Source organism: Pleurodeles waltl, chromosome 3_1 (genome assembly GCF_031143425.1).
Source record: "Pleurodeles waltl isolate 20211129_DDA chromosome 3_1, aPleWal1.hap1.20221129, whole genome shotgun sequence".
Classification (NCBI taxonomy): domain Eukaryota; kingdom Metazoa; phylum Chordata; class Amphibia; order Caudata; family Salamandridae; genus Pleurodeles; species Pleurodeles waltl.
The window spans coordinates 1,117,133,981-1,117,151,611 of NC_090440.1; the positions used below are offsets into that span (position 1 = coordinate 1,117,133,981).

The 17,631-nt window shown below is 46.5% G+C and overlaps 1 protein-coding gene across 9 annotated transcripts in view; it reads left to right on the forward strand.

Moving 5' to 3' along the window:
• Positions 1–17,631, forward strand: part of LOC138285004 (uncharacterized) — a 267,259-nt gene that overhangs the window by 106,624 nt on the left and 143,004 nt on the right. For 7 of the 9 annotated variants that reach the window (XM_069224411.1, XM_069224407.1, XM_069224405.1 and 4 more), the window contains one exon: positions 610–653. In XM_069224411.1, coding sequence (XP_069080512.1) covers positions 610–653 — 44 coding nt within the window. The remainder of the gene's footprint in view (positions 1–609; positions 654–17,631) is intronic. The other 2 variants (XM_069224413.1, XM_069224412.1) reach the window with 1 other exon arrangement.

Consider the following 17,631-nt stretch of genomic DNA (forward strand, 5'->3'; position numbering starts at 1 on the left):
CTCCCAAAAATATTTGGAGGAGCGTGTTTTACTGGTTGCACTAACTAGTGTTTGCATATTGCCCACTTCATTTGTATTGCCGTAAGTGCTATACATTAGTTCTTAATAGTGGTTGATGAACAGGTCCTCCTCAGGAGGACTGGTGCATACTAAGTGCTAATGCTGAAGGAGTCTGAGATGAAAGTTGAACAGGGAGTTTATGTTTTCCCTAATACAGAAGGTCAATCATAGCACTAAGGTGTGTACATTTCAAGAATATTCAATCAAGATAGCTGTGCACACAATTAATCTAAATGGACCTCAGTTGCACAATCTATGAGTTTCCTGAAAATATGACTTGAATCCATCCCTTGTTGGACTAAAACTGGGCACACATGCCTGTAGGATTTGAATAAGCACTCTTCCCCCATGTGAGCCAGATCACATGCACAATAATAATCAAATAATACATCTAAAAAGAGAATCAAATAATTCCTACTCCAATGTGAGGTCATTTATCACATGCTCTTTAAGCCTTAGAAATTAATCTTTGTCATATAGTAATGTAGATCACTAATTGGCATTCTTAGCTATTTCTGGCCAATAAAATCACTTTCTTTTTTTTCTCAGCAGCAATCGCTGGATGCTAAAAAACAACTGGAGTACAAAAAACAGTAAGTACATATTTTAACAACATTTAAGGTTTGTTTTTAGAGAGTATCACTGCCACCGAGGTGAGAGGCTGCAATGTTCCGTTTTACTTTGAAGCAACACACAATCTGCTCAGTGCCTGACTACACCTCTTGAACAAACCCCGCCTCGAGGTCTTAAAAGAAAATATTATATTGACAACTTACTGATAAAGGTTCTTTGCCAGTTCCAGCATCACCTTTACCTGGTGTCTTGTGTTTTTATAGGGTGAGTGGTTGGAAGTGATTGTATTTGGGAAAGGGTCTTTCCAGGCTAAGTGCACACTTGAGCTGGGGCAAGCATTCCTTTTGCTTGTGGGTACATCTAGACTGTGGTGTAGGCCATTTGGGTGAGTGACCCTCCTGGGTTTCAATATCTACATGACTGTGAACCCACACCCTCCTCTTATCCACAGTAGGTTTTCAGTTCTCAAAACTTACAATTGTGTCAAGATCTCGCTCGGGATGATGCCCTATCTGTCATTGGATCTGTTCTGGAATCCTGGCATGGATGCAATGGTGGTAGAGGTGGAACTTTTGATTACTGCAAATCTTTGATAATGCATTCTGGAAGCCATGTGCGTTCAGACCATCTCAAATAAATGTATGTGTATGTATGTTAGGGTATATATAAAACAACAAACCCAGCTTCAAAGTGTTGTTCAAACAAGCAAAGGGACAAGAGATTACAGATTCCGAACTACATACAGAGTGGGACATTTTGCACGAGTAGGAGGTATTCATTCAGAGGTGGGTCTTGGGAGGTGGAGTTTGTCACCTAAGAATATGGTGATGTCCCTTAGAACTCTGAGGGACTCGCTCATCTTTGGCCTGCAGTCTTGGAACCTGTGGAGTGGGAATATCACCTTTGGTTTTGCTGGGGGAATCAGTGGAAAAGACAACTCACTACCACAAACATGCAGGAGCTGCCCCTGGACCATGCATTGCCCCTTCCTGAGTCACCCTCCCCCCCCCCCCCCCCCACCTTCTTTGTCACAGAGGCCTGCACCCCGCTATCACCTGAAAAAAAGGGAGTCTACCAAATGGGTCATCCAGAAAGCTACAGTTCCTCCTTCTAGTGGCCTTTAAAAAGCTCCTTTCTTTTTGCCATCTATGGTCTCATTCACCTGTTGACTGTGGCCATGATATTATAGCACTGAAGGACTCTGTGAGAGACCCTGGTACCTGCATGGGTGCTTGATAGATAGCCAAGATCATACAGACAAGCTCTTGCTGTGTAGGAAGAGTAGACAGCTGAGCATCTAACTGCAGAGTGAGTTCAGCCTGGCGGAAGGGTGGGAAAGTAGCAAGTGGGGCAGCTGAAAACAGAAGAGGGATGGTCTGGTCAAATAGCAGGCACCATGGGTGACCTAGAAAAATAGAGAGCAGTCTGATGCCCTAATGTAATGGTTATCCTTGTACTGTAAAAACAACAAGTGATGGACGGAATGCTGAACATTGTCAAACACTCACCCCCAGTCATAGATCTGGGTTTAATCCATCGTTCTTTTGCTCACCATGCCACCCCAGTTTGGACCCAGCCATATGCAAATCAGTCTTGACCCTGTTCCTCATGGGAACAGTCCAGACCGAACTGCCAAGCCAGGTCCTCACTGGACCGGATACAAGCATCCTGGGACCGGTTTCGGGGTTTCACCCCTCATCAGCCAGGCTAGCTTGAATCCAGTGGCATGGGAAGCACGGGACCCACGTCTGGGCATACCCTTCCCACTTAGGGCGACAAAGCAAAAACAACAAGTGATGGACGGAATGCTGAACATTGTCAAACACTCACCCCCAGTCATAGATCTGGGTTTAATCCATCGTTCTTTTGCTCACCATGCCACCCCAGTTTGGACCCAGCCATATGCAAATCAGTCTTGACCCTGTTCCTCATGGGAACAGTCCAGACCAAACTGCCAAGCCAGGTCCTCACTGGACCGGAAACAAGCATCCTGGGACCGGTTTCGGGGTTTCACCCCTCATCAGCCAGGCTAGCTTGAATCCAGTGGCATGGGAAGCACGGGACCCACGTCTGGGCATTCCCTTCCCACTTAGGGCGACAAAGCAATAACAACAAGTGATGGACGGAATGCTGAACATTGTCAAACACTCACCCCCAGTCATAGATCTGGGTTTAATCCATTGTTCTTTTGCTCACCATGCCACCCCAGTTTGGACCCAGCCATATGCAAATCAGTCTTGACCCTGTTCCTCATGGGAACAGTCCAGACCGAACTGCCAAGCCAGGTCCTCACTGGACCGGAAACAAGCATCTTGGGACCGGTTTCGGGGTTTCACCCCTCATCAGCCAGGCTAGCTTGAATCCAGTGGCATGGGAGGCACGGGACCCACGTCTGGGCATACCCTTCCCACTTAGGGCAACAAAGCAAAAACAACAAGTGATGGACGGAATGCTGAACATTGTCAAACACTCACCCCCAGTCATAGATCTGGGTTTAATCCATCGTTCTTTTGCTCACCATGCCACCCCAGTTTGGACCCAGCCATATGCAAATCAGTCTTGACCCTGTTCCTCATGGGAACAGTCCAGCCCGAACTGCCAAGCCAGGTCCTCACTGGACCGGAAACATGCATCCTGGGACCGGTTTCGGGGTTTCACCCCTCATCAGCCAGGCTAGCTTGAATCCAGTGGCATGGGAAGCACGGGACCCACGTCTGGGTATACCCTTCCCACTTAGGGCGACAAAGCAAAAACAACAAGTGATGGACGATGGATTAAACCCAGATCTGTGACTGGGGGTGAGTGTCTGACAATGTTCAGCATTCCGTCCATCACTTGTTGTTTTGCTCACCATGCCACTGGATTCAAGCTAGCCTGGCTGATGAGGGGTGGAACCCCGAAACCGGTCCCAGGATGCTTGTTTCCGGTCCAGTGAGGACCTGGCTTGGCAGTTCGGGCTGGACTGTTCCCATGAGGAACATGGTCAAGACTGATTTGCATATGGCTGGGTCCAAACTGGGGTGGCATGGTGAGCAAAAGAACGATGGATTAAACCCAGATCTATGACTGGGGGTGAGTGTCTGACAATGTTCAGCATTCCGTCCATCACTTGTTGTTTTTGCTTTGTTGCCCTAAGTGGGAAGGCTATACCCAGACGTGGGTCCCGTGCTTCCCATGCCACTGGATTCAAGCTAGCCTGGCTGATGAGGGGTGAAACCCCGAAACCGGTCCCAAGATGCTTGTTTCCGGTCCAGTGAGGACCTGGCTTGGCAGTTCGGTCTGGACTGTTCCCATGAGGAACAGGGTCAAGACTGATTTGCATATGGCTGGGTCCAAACTGGGGTGGCATGGTGAGCGAAAAAACGATGGATTAAACCCACATCTGTGACTGGGGTTGAGTGTCTGACAATGTTCAGCATTCCGTCCATCACTTGTTGTTTTTGCTTTGTCGCCCTAAGTGGGAAGGGTATACCCAGACGTGGGTCCCGTGCTTCCCCATACCACTGGATTCAAGCTAGCCTGGTTGATGAGGGGTGGAACCCTGAAACCGGTCCCAGGATGCTTGTTTCCGGTCCAGTGAGGACCTGGCTTGGCAGTTCGGGCTGGACTGTTCCCATGAGGAACAGGGTCAAGACTGATTTGCATATGGCTGGGTCCAAACTGGGGGTGGCATGGTGAGCAAAAAAACGATGGATTAAACCCAGATCTGTGACTGGGGGTGAGTGTCTGACAATGTTCAGCATTCCGTCCATCACTTGTTGTTTTTGCTTTGTCGCCCTAAGTGGGAAGGGTATACCCAGACGTGGGTCCCATGCTTCCCATGCCACTGGATTCAAGCTAGCCTGGCTGATGAGGGGTGGAACCCCGAAACCGGTCCCAGGATGCTTGTTTGCGGTCCAGTGAGGACCTGGCTTGGCAGTTCGGGCTGGACTGTTCCCATGAGGAACAGGGTCAAGACTGATTTGCATATGGCTGGGTCCAAACTGGGGTGGCATGGTGAGCAAAAAAACGATGGATTAAATCCAGATCTGTGACTGGGGGTGAGTGTCTGACAATGTTCAGCATTCCGTCCATCACTTGTTGTTTTTGCTTTGTCGCCCTAAGTGGGAAGGGTATACCCAGACGTGGGTCCCGTGCTTCCCATGCCACTGGATTCAAGCTAGCCTGGCTAATGAGGGGTGGAACCCCGAAACCGGTCCCAGGATGCTTGTTTCCGGTCCAGTGAGGACCTGGCTTGGCAGTTCGGGCTGGACTGTTCCCATGAGGAACAGGGTCAAGACTGATTTGCATATGGCTGGGTCCAAACTGGGGTGGCATGGTGAGCAAAAAAACGATGGATTAAACCCAGATCTGTGACTCGGGGTGAGTGTCTGACAATGTTCAGCATTCCGTCCATCACTTGTTGTTTTTGCTTTATCCTTGTACTGTACCTGCTTCCTCTCCTCAGCCTTGACTATGACGTGGACCTCGCATCACTAAACTGTCTGTTTCAGTCATGTTTCAAATGCATCTCTACCGATGCCATTCATCAAATAAAGTCAAATAACGATCCCATGTTACAGTGCAGTAAGCACATTTACCCGTCAGACTCCTCGTATGGAAACAGTGACAACTAGAAGGCAATCTTTGGGTGAACACTGTAGATAGCTGACATTTTTTAAGTATGATTGATGTGCCTGAACAGTCCCCACTTCCACTACGACTACATTGTGGGCCACCGGTACTAAGGAGACAGAAATATTTTTGTATTATGTGAGTTCCAGAGCTGAACCTCAGCTTGGTGATACAGAACCTCAGGGTCCTAGAACATAAATGCTTCTTGTTATGAGTTACCTGATGACAAGCTGCATACGAGTCCTTTGTTGACCACGTAACTGGAGAGCCATGATGCATCTTTTGATTCTCTGGGCAGCAGGAAAGGCTTATGTTAGCAGGGGACTAGTGAAGGACTTGATTATATCTTAAAAGGTAGCTGAAGACACCAAGTACCAGATTTACTCAGGGTTTACACTAGTGTGGCGCTAAGCAATATACATTGCAAATAGCACAAATTGATCAATTTAATAAACAGAAGCTATATTGCACTGTGTGTGTAAGGGGGGCATGTATGCGGCATGCCAGCACAAAAATCTTTTTTTCCTGCAAAGCCTGATTTACTAAAATAGTTTAATCTAGCTTTGCCCTAACTTCTAGTGCCAAAAAACAGGTTCAATGGGTATGTCTCCTTACAGACCGAAATGTAACCTGCGTTTTTCCCTAATACACACATTCCAGCTGCCTGAACACTGTCCTTGAGTTTACATCTAGGAATGTGTGCTGGGAGGTATAACTCCAGTACAAATCCTAGGCTAGACAGTGCAGAATCTCCTTTGTACCACAAAGCGAGGCTCTGCATGTTGCAGAAAAGGCAAAGCTAGATTCAGCTGCAGCCACTGCAAATCTCAAGGGGAGGGGCTGGTAGGAGGATGGGGGAAATAAAAAAAAAAATATTAAAAAAGAGCTTACCTTCACGGCCGCCTGCGGCCGCCTTGAACTCCTCTTCTCTTCTAATGTCCCAGTATTCACTGGGACACCAGCACAGGCTGCCTACCAATCCTGACAGTCCTTTCATGCTAAACCTAGCATGAAAGAAGCATCAGGATATGTCAACCCTGGGGTCTGTGCAGTTTCTCCAGCCTGGCTGTTCAACACAGCTAGGTTGGAGAAACCGAAGTGCGCATGTGTGTTTGGCTGGCCTAAGACAGCTGGCCAAACACAAATGCGCACTTAGGTACACTCTCTCCTCCTCCCCCTCCCACCTCCAGTGTCTCAGCCTGCCTCTCTCTTCACATGCTGCTGGCTGAGCCAGCAGATGTCAAATAAAGCAATAATTAAATACTGTTTTATTTTACAGCTCCTGGCTCTTAACCAGGGAGGTGCACTCCATCGCCATTGCGAAGGAGATGTCACTGGCTAGACTTAGGTTGAGCACCACCAATGACATCACTGCAATTTTTCATGAATTAGTAGAATAGGGAGATACCTTCCCTCATCAAAGTTGAAAGTGACAGTTTCCCCGCCCCCTCGGAAATTATGTCACATCCGTTACAGGGACTTCTGGCGTCCCCTGAGAGCCCGCCCCGCAACTTACGTAGGTGTAGGGGTGTCACATGGGTTTTGACATCATGGGGTCACGTGTGAGTAATGTGCCATGGTCCTAGCCCCTGTGTCTAGGTCTATGGGGTTGTCTAAAATGGGTGCCCTGTTGGTGTGCACCCTGTTTCTGCGCCTAAGAGTACAAGTCTGGACATATCAGACATTCAGGACCAAGTTGGTGCTTGGGTGCCACCTCACAGGGTGGGGCATTGAAAATGTGAGGCCAAACCACCACACTGTTGGCTATTCCAAAAAGAGGGGCTGGGCAAATGTTGCAAAGGTCATGACACATGGTTAGCGTTACGTGTAGCCACTCAGCGTATCAGAACCATCAAGGAGAGCATGTGACCGCTGGGTGTTGTAGAGGAGTACGCCGTTTTTGAGCCACTGAATACACATAAGGAGACGGTTAGAGCAGCGTGCCAAACCGTGAACCATAGCTGAAACAGGTTGTCAGGGCATTATGAAGAGATACAATCTGCTAACCAGAAAAGCCGCCTCCTTAGGGGCCCAGAACACTATCAATAGATATTATCATACCTTAACACCTTCAGTGTTGGATGAGAATGCACAGCCGGCTGTCCCTAAAGATGGGGGTTCCGACATTACCAGATTTCAAGAGGAACTTTGCCATCGGCTTGAAAAGCTCAGCCTCAAGGATTTGACGCAACTGATATCCCCTATTAAGGCTGACAGCAGTGGCAGGAAGGCTTTGAAAGATGAATTTCATGATGGAATTGACTTCATCGACACTGTAGATGATGAAGAAGGAATAGCACCACAAAATTTGCCGATTTATGAAGATATGTGCTATCAGGAGGACCCTGATCCTGAGGCAGTCGTTGTACAGCCAGCAAGTGTAAACTCTGAAGCTGCTTATACACCAGTGGACCTACGCGACTCACAAGATTTCAGAGCAGCTGCAGATGCAGAATAAAGCAAAAACTATAAGGTTAGTAAAAAATAAAAACGCTATAGACACTTATCGTGCATATGCTGATATCGTACTTTTAACAAAAAGTTTGGGGCATATTTATACTCCGTTTGCGCCGAATTAGCGTCGTTTTTTTCGACGCAAATTCGACGCAAAACTAACTCCATATTTATACTTTGGCGTTAGACGCGTCTAGCGCCAAAGTTCATGGAGTTAGCGTCATTTTTTTGCGTGAACACCTTCCTTGCATTAATGATATGCAAGGTAGGCGTTCCCGTCTTAAAAAATGACTCCGATGCATATGCGTCGTATTTATACTCCCGGGCAAAAATGACGCCCGGGAGTGGGCGGGTCTAAAAAACCCGCATTAGCGTCGGATTTTAACGCCTGAGTCAGGGCAGGCGTTAAGGGACCTGTGGGCTCAGAATGAGCCCAGAGGTGCCCTCCCCTGCTCTCAGGGACACCCCCTGCCACCCTTGCCCACCCCAGGAGGACACCCAAGGATGGAGGGACCCATCCCAGGGACATTAAGGTAAGTATTTTTATTTTTATTTTTTTGTGGCATAGGGGGGCCTGATTTGTGCCCCCCTACATGCCACTATGCCCAATGGCCATGCCCAGGGGACATAAGTCCCCTGGGCATGGCCGTTGGGCAAGGGGGCATGACTCCTGTCTTTGCTAAGACAGGAGTCATTTCAATGGGGGTTGGGCGTCGTAAAAAAATGGCGCAAAACGGGTTGAGGTGATTTTTTTGCCTCAGCCTGACTTGCACCATTTTAGGACGCCCATACTCCATTTTCCCCCTACGCCGGCGCTGCCTGGTGTACGTCGTTTTTTTCCACGCACACCAGGCAGCGCCAGCGGGTAACGCCGGCTAACGTCATTGAATAAATACGGCGCCCGCATGGCGCTTCAGAATGGCGTTAGCCGGCGCTAATTTTTTTGACGCAAAACTGCATTAGCGCAGTTTTGCGTCAAAAAGTATAAATATGGCCCTTTGTCTTTTTCTTTCTGTTTGAACCGTAGAAAACAACCACAAAAAGAGAGGCGTTAGAGGGGTCTGCACCAAAGGTTAACAACGTAAATTTTTACTGCATATGCTGTTCCAGACAGTCTGAAAGTATTACAAGCCAGAACAAAGAGCAACATAAGAAATGTGTTTGCACCTACAATAGCACAGATTTTGAAAAGGAAACTCCGGGTGTACCCTATGACGCCATATGGTCTGTTAAAGGTTTTGCGGTGACTGTTATGAACACATGTGTTAAACATGACTATTATAACCTCTGTTATGGGCATAAAATTTACGAACCACAACAGGAGTCTCATGAGTGTCTATACGAGTCGTACACAGCAAGAACAATTTGACACATATGTAGCAGGTTAGACTCTCACAAGGTATATAAGTTGTTACGGGTGGTGTACGGATTGTCCGCAGTGAAGAAATATGTCCACGCTAATATGATTAAGGTCTTAGCAGCAGCTGTCAATGAGATCTGATACGTTGGTGAGCCCTTTTCAAAACTCGGGTCAAGAAAGATGAATGTGTGATATTTGTTATAAAAATAGATGAATGGGGTTTATAGCCCCCTGAAAGTTGTTTTAGAAAATGCAGAGGTCGAGGGTAACGGGCCATATGGAGTTATTTAACGTTACATACTTATACACGTTTTAGGACGAGAATCAGAGTGTTGTGGGGCAAGATGTCTATGAGTTACACCCTGGATACATATGCATTGCCAGAATGGTATATGTGCTACTGAAAGAAAGAATAGCTGACATACACTCCGTAACTCTACAGTATCTGAACCCCTCTGAACCGTCAGCTACGGGGCTCTGTGACATTCCTGAATGTATAACCAGATAGTGTAATCAACGCGTGGATGCCTACACTGGATAAATACTGGAGAATGTACAAAGGCCGTATGTGTGAGTTAAGACTTCTGCTGACGATCGCGTTACGCACAGCTTTGGAGCTTCTGACCGATAATTATTTTACATATAAGGGTCTTGCACTGCCCGGTCTATAAGTGTACCAGCTTATGAATGCTATCAGTATCCTGAGAGTACAAAGTTATAGGAGGGGTGAGAGGGAAGTCGTGTCTAGAGCTATCAAGTGTATATCCATAAAATAGCAAAGCAGGTGACGCTGAGGCCGAGTAGCAGCTGGGTTCCTAGTAATGTATGTAGCATGTGTCGTACTATGTATGCTTAGTGAAAAGTCAACATGTTGTAAGGCAATGCCACCCATAAGACCAATAGCTAGAAACTGTAAGTATGCTGTGTTTATACTGTGCTAATAGCCTTTATTTTTAATGAAACGGCCTCACACAAAATGTTTGTCTTTCATTTCATGACTTGTATCAGCTGCTAACATGTCAGGGGGCGAAGGGCTAATGAAGCTTTATTATAATACAAGTGGTGTCGGTAGCTTCAGGGTACCGAAGCACTGTTTAGAAGGTCTTTAGTTGAAAATGAGCAGGTAAACATAGCCCAGGTGAAGACATGGTTATCTAGTGAAGAAGGGTATTCACCCCATAAGCCCGCCCGGAAACAGTTTAAGAGAAGACCTACAATCGTTAATGCGCATGTAGATTATCAATGGCAGGAGGACATAATCAGTCTTCAAGATTTAACATAACACAGTAATGGTGCTCGAAATATATACTAGTGGTCATAGATGTCTTATCTAAGTACGCATATGCAGAAGCCTTATTCACTAAAAGTGGGAACAGTGTGACCAATGCCTTTAAAGCCATCTTCAGGAAAGGCCAAATATCCCAAAAACTACAAACAGATGCAGGAAAAGAGTTTTGAAACAGAACATTTCAGAAATTACTAAAACTGCATAATGCTAAACATTTTGAAGGCACAGAGGTAAAATCAGCCGTTATAGAATGTTTTAACAGAACCTTAAAGTCTAAGATGTGGAGATATTTTACGGCCCCTAACACTTACCGATACGTGTATGTTCTACAAGCTTTAGACGTTTACAGAGCCACTTACCACAGAACCATCAAAACTGCACCCGTAGATGTAACAGGCGATAACCTGTTAAAGGTGTGGAGAACTGTATATGGGAATCGTAAAGAAGCCGCTTTTAAAAGAAGGCGACCATGTTAGGGTTTCAAAATTAAAAGGGGTCTTTACAAAGGGTTACCAACACACTTTTAGTGACAAGAAATTTATAGTGGAAAGGGTGGAGCTGAAAGAGGATGTATATATTTACAGGTTCAAATACTATGATGGGGAAAAGGTGTCGGGCGTCTTTTAGAAGGAGGAGCTACAGAAGGTACCTAATGATCCACAAAGGGTGTATAGGGTTGAAAAGATTCTAAAAAGGAAAGGTAGCAGCGCTAACAAGCAGGTTTTTTTCAAATGGCGAGGGTGGCCTGAGAAACTCAACAGATGGGTGTTGGCCGAGTCTGTGCAGGCTGTGTGAGTATGACGGTGTGTTGTTGTAGACGCCGAGATGGAGACATCCCAGTTTTATATTAAACTGCCGTCAAACGCCTCAAAGGACATGTTCCCTGACAATCAAATTTCTAATTATACAGTGAAATTGCCTAAACACGTAGAACTGAAAGGGGTCTGGGGGTTGCCCAATACCCCCGAACATGAAATACTTTTTCAGTGCTCAAGGCCAAATTTAATATAAAACGTGAGCAGGACCCTCTGACCATCCACACAGGATTTTCTTAAGGCTATTACCCAACAGTTGCCTCGGTGTTCAACGCTATCAACAAATCTATAGGCAACATTGAAACGTAAACAAATGTTTATCTAGTAGCAGATAACGTTAGATGGAAGGTGGTTCTTAAAGCTCAAAGTCACGATACAGTGTTTAACTGTTCATGTAAATTAAGAAGGGTTTTAGGGAAAGCACAATATTAACATAAGTCAAAAAGAACCGGACCAGACGTACCCCGATAGTAGCGGCGGTTTCTATACACTCTACATATATAGCGACATTGTTGAGTCGCAGAGGATCAGGGATAGTTATTTGCCATTGCTAAGATGGGTCCAGTTGCAGGGCGAAAATAATACACTGGTTAATATACAATACAACAAACACTACTACGTATCAGTTTCTAAAAAACATTTTCACACCATTACAATCATGATCTACGATGATCAGGATGAGCAGGTGTACCTTAAATATGGGAAAGTTATTGTTAAGCTTCATTTAAGACCGTGAACCGACAGCGACTATTAATGAGTCATCATGGGGATTCTGAAAACATAGGACGACCCCTCTATGCGTAGGGATTATTACAGAAACCAGGTGGAAATGGAGCCCCACCGCCGTACTTTCAAGAGGCCCCGGTTATGTATGGAGCCGGTTTGGGGGATTTCTTCTGCAGTTTGTTTAGAAGAGCTACGCCGTTCTTGCGAAGAGGCTATGAAATTGGAAAATCGCACATCAAAGTGCCAGCTACGAACATTGCGCAGGACATTGTGGGTTCCGTGATGTTTGCGGTTGACGAAAGTATGAATAAAGTCTCAAGAAGGAGCGGGTGTTGTACAAGTCTTCCACACACTTTAATAGGAAGCGCAGTGTTTCAGGGCGCAGGGGTCTACCAGCCCCCTATAAAGGGTCCACATTTCAAGGGTGGAACACACTTGGTAGGATTGTTTTTGGATAACGACAAGGCTACAGTGTTTGACAGTTCAGCAGCTTTCCAGGAGCATACCATCTATACAAACCATTTATTCAAGTATCTAAATAAAGCGGCTGTTAGGGTCGAGTATAATAAGATGTAGATGCAGGATCACTTTAGCAACACAAAAGGAAGATGGATGGAGTGCTGACAATGCAAACACTCACCCCCAGTCACAGATCGGGGTTTAATCCATCGTTCTTTTGCTCACCATGCCACCCCAGTTTGGACCCAGCCATATGCAAATCAGTCTTGACCCTGTTCCTCATGGGAACAGTCGAGCCTGAACTGCCAGGTCAGGTCCTCCCTGGATTGGAAACAAGCATCCTGAGACCGGTTTCAGGGTATCACCCTTCTTCGGCCAGGCTAGCTTGATTCCAGTGGCACAGTGATCAAGGGACCCACGTCTGGGCATACCCTTCACACTTAGGACAACTTTAGCAACACAAAAGGATGATGAACGGAGTGCTGACAATGCAAACACTCACCCCCAGTCACAGATCTGGGTTTAATCCATTGTTCTTTTGCTCACCATGCCACCCCAGTTTGGACCCAGACATATGCAAATCAGTCTTGACCCTGTTCCTCATGGGAACACCCCAGCCCAAACTGCCAGGCCAGGTCCTCTTGGGACTGGTTTCAGGGTATCATCCTTCTTCAGCCATGCTAGCTTGATTCCAGTGGCACAGTGAGCAAGGGACCCACGTCTAGGCACACCCTTCCCACTTAGGGCAACTTTAGCAACACAAAAGAATAATGGACAGAGTGCTGACAATGCAAACACTCACCCCCAATCACAGATCTGGGTTTAATCCATTATTCTTATGCTCACCATGCCACCCCAGTTTGGACCCAGCCATGTGCAAATCAGTCTTGACCCTGTTCCTCATGGGAACAGTCCAGCCCAAAGTGCCAGGCCAGGTCCTCCCTGGACTGGAAACAAGCATCCTGGGACCGGTTTCAGGGTATCACCCTTCTTCAGCCAGGCTATCTTGATTCCAGTGGCACAGTGAGCAAGGGACCCACGTCTGGGCATACCCTTCCCACTTAGGGCAACTTTAGCAACACAAAAGGATGATGGATGGAGTGCTGACAATGCAAACACTCACCCCCAGTCACAGATCTGAGTTTAATCCATCGTTCTTTTGCTCACCATGCCACCCCAGTTTGGACCCAGCCATATGCAAATCAGTCTTGACCCTGTTCCTCATGGGAACAGTCCAGCCTGAACTACCAGGCCAGGTCCTCCCTGGACTGGAAACAAGCATCCTGCGACCGGTTTCAGGGTATCACCCTTCTTCAGCCAGGCTAGCTTGATTCCAGCGGCACAGTAAGCAAGGGACCCATGTCTGAGCATATCCTTCCCACTTAGGGCAACTTTAGCAACACAAAAGGATGATGGACGGAGTGCTGACAATGCAAACACTCACCCCCAGTCACAAATCTGGGTTTAATCCATCATTCTTTTGCTCACTATGCCACCCCAGTTTGGACTCAGCCATATGCAAATCAGTCATGATCCCATTGCTCATGGGAACAGTCTAGCCCAAACTGCCAGGCCAGGTCCTCCTTGGACCGGAAATAAGCATCCTGGGACCAGTTACAGGGTATCACCCTTCTTCAGCCAGACTAGCTTGATTCCAATGGCACAGTGAGCAAGGGGCGCAGACTGGGGATACCCTTCCCACTTAGGGCAACTTTAGCAACACAAAAGGATGATGGACGGAGTGCTGACAATGCAAACACTCACCCCCAGTCACAGATCTGGGTTTAATCCATTGTTCTTTTGCTCACCATGCCACCCCAGTTTGGACCCAGACATATGCAAATCAGTCTTGACCCTGTTCCTCATGGGAACACCCCAGCCCGAACTGCCAGGCCAGGTCCTCTTGGGACTGGTTTCAGGGTATCATCTTTCTTCAGCCAGGCTAGCTTGATTCCAGTGGCACAGTGAGCAAGAGACCCACGTCTAGGCACACCCTTCCCACTTAAGGCAACTTTAGCAACACAAAAGAATAATGGACAGAGTGCTGACAATGCAAACACTCACCCCCAATCACAGATCTGGGTTTAATCCATCATTCTTATGCTCACAATGCCACCCCAGTTTGGACCCAGCCATGTGCAAATCAGTTTTGACCCTGTTCCTCAGGGGAACAGTCCAGCCCAAAGCACCAGGCCAGGTCCTCCCTGGACTGGAAACAAGCATCCTGGGACCGGTTTCAGGGTATCACCCTTCTTCAGCCAGGCTATCTTGATTCCAGTGGCGCAGTGAGCAAGGGACCCACGTCTGGACATACCCTTCCCACTTAGGGCAACTTTAGCAACACAAAAGGATGATGGATGGAGTGCTGACAATGCAAACACTCACCCCCAGTCACAGATCTGAGTTTAATCCATCATTCTTTTGCTCACCATGCCACCCCAGTTTGGACCCAGCCATATGCAAATCAGTCTTGACCCTGTTCCTCATGGGAACAGTCCAGCCCGAACTGCCAGGCCAGGTCCTCCTGGGACCGGAAACAAGCATCCAGGGACCGGTTTCAGGGTATCACCCTTCTTCAGCCAGGCTAGTTTGATTCCAGTGGCACAGTGAGCAAGGGACCCACGTCTGGGCCTACCCTTCCCACTTAGGGCAACTTTAGCAACACAAAAGGATGATGGAAGGAGTGCTGACAATGCAAACACACCCCCAGGATGCTTGTTTCCAGTCCAGATCTCTGTACTGGGGGTGAATGTTTGACATTGTTCAGCATTCCATCCATTACTTGTTCTTTTTGCATTTGTCGCCCTAAGTGGGAAGGGTATGCCCAGACATGGGTCCCGTGCTTCCCATGCCACTGGATTCAAGCTAGCCTGGCTGATGAAGGGTGAAACCCGGAAACTGGTCCCAGGATGCTTGTTTCCAGTCCAGGGAGGACCTGGCTTGGTAGTTCGGGCTGGACTGTTCCCATGGGGAACAGGGTCAAGACGGATTTGCATATAGCTGGGTCCAAACTGGAATGGCATGGGTAGCAAAAAAACAATGGGTTTAGGCCCAGATCTCTGTACTTGGGGTGAATGTTTGACATTGTTCAGCATTCCATCCATCACTTGTTCTTTTTGTAGAAGCAGGATTCTTTAGCCATTGCCTGTGGGGAGCACTGTATATATTTTATTAGTAAAATGTCTGAGGGTATGACGTTTAGAAATTTTCTAAATTTGTATTTGAACGATTTAGTAAATAATGATAGTATTGTTGTGAAATTTGTGAAAAAGAATGTGCGGGCTACGTCACACTCTGTTCAAACAGAATACGCCATTTGTCCAAGGTGTAAGGCCTTGTAATGCATATGTACGTGTAACGTTAAATGTCTACCATAAAAGAATTTAAGCTCAATACAGGCTATAGATTTGTATTCACCCGCCAAGATACACATAAAAAAAAGCTAAAATATGACATAAGGGTGATAAAATGGTTAAAAATTGTTTATAACAGATATTTTTAGTACAAGCAATAAGTATCCAAACATACTTATGAAAATAAATGCTGAAAGAAAAGCAATCCATATATCAGCGTTCGTAAACCTATACACACAGTCATTGTAAAACAAAATACAGAACATCACAAGTATCACACATTTAACCACAATTTCTTATTTGACAATGACTTTTTACCTGCCGAAGGTAAGGATGCAGTGTTCCATGAGGGGTAACATTTTGGGGTAGACGTTGGTTTCAAAACAAACGCTGATGGTGTACTTGGAGGCCTGTAAGTAGGATCTTTCAAACTTTCAAGCAGCCTACGGTGTTCGATATTACCAACAAGCGTAGAAGGAACTTTGAGTTCTGCAGCGGCCTGTAGAAACTGGCTCCATCCTCTAGGCACTTTCTGGAGCTGTAGGGCTTTGGGGTGTGTGAAACCTTTGATGAGGTCGTACATATGAGACCTGACAACCGGTTGCCCTTTGTAGAGGAATTCACTCCGTTCAATGAAAGAGGTCAGGTCTTTAGAAGCCGCCATTGTCCTTAGTATCATTTGTGCTGCACCTCTGTAGCCCTGACTTACATTTTTTTAAAGTTCTTCAGCAAAGACGTCTGAGGACGGGGGTGTTGGGGCCGATCAGCTGTTGGGGCTGTGGATCCTGAAGCGTTGCATGGGCTGGGGTGGTAGGTCAGAGTCTTGGGAATATAGATTCATTTTTTTTCCAGAAGTCCATTGCTTATAGGTTTGTAGGAAGTTTTGAAGAGCTCTGGAGTAAATATCAGCTTTTACATACGTTTTTTAAATCAGTCCTGTTTAAAATGTTTTTAATTTCAGCATCTAGGTGTAGTGATTAATTTTTTTGTATATCCCAAGCGCCGCTTGTAGAAGGGCCCATGTGCTCCCGTTATTGACACAGCACTAGGTACATTTTTTGGGCATAATCTATTGGTTCCTGGTCAGGAGGTTTGTAATTAAAGGCAGCGTTATGCCCAGGAGCGCTCCTGTAAAGCCACCTGACTGTTTTACAGGTTTCTTCCTAGAAATGAGAAACGTCCTTTTATTACTAAGCTTTTTGATGAGGGCACGCCTCTTCTTCAGCACACGCAACTGACTCTCTGGTTTAGGGACTTTGCCTTTTAAGGTGTTCAGGGCTATTTCTGAAAGGGCTGACACTAAGTCGTCCGAAGCCAAGCAAAGGCTGGCTTTTCTTTGTTGGGGGCTAGCCTTGACCAGCATTTTTAGGAGTGATAAATTACAGCGTACACGTGCACACATGGTCAACACCTTACATTATAAGGTTTAGAAAGTAAATGTTACAAAAGTATTTTTAGAGATTCTTTTTATACACCAGGGTCTGGTTTTAGGGGTAGAAGCTACTGGGACATATGGGGAGAAAATATCAGCACGTAGTCTGTAGTCTTCTAGGGTTTTAAGTCTGCCAACGGGTACCCATGAGGTTTAGCGGTGGCGTTGCTAAAGGCTTCTAAAAAAAACAGAGGGCCGTATTTATACTCTGGTTGCGCCGAATTTGCGTCGTTTTTTTCGACGCAAATTCGACGCTAAACTAACGCCAACTAACGCCATATTTATACTATGGCGTTAGACGCTTCGGGCGCCAAAGTGCCCGGAGTGAGCGTCATTTTTTAGCGTGAACCCCTTCCTTGCGTTAATGAGATGCAAGGGAGGCGTTCCCGTCTAAAAAAATGACTCCCAGGCCTTTACGTGGTATTTATACTCCCGGGCAAAAATGACGCCCGGGAGTGGGCGTGGCCAAAAACGGCGCATTTGCGCCGCTTTTTAAC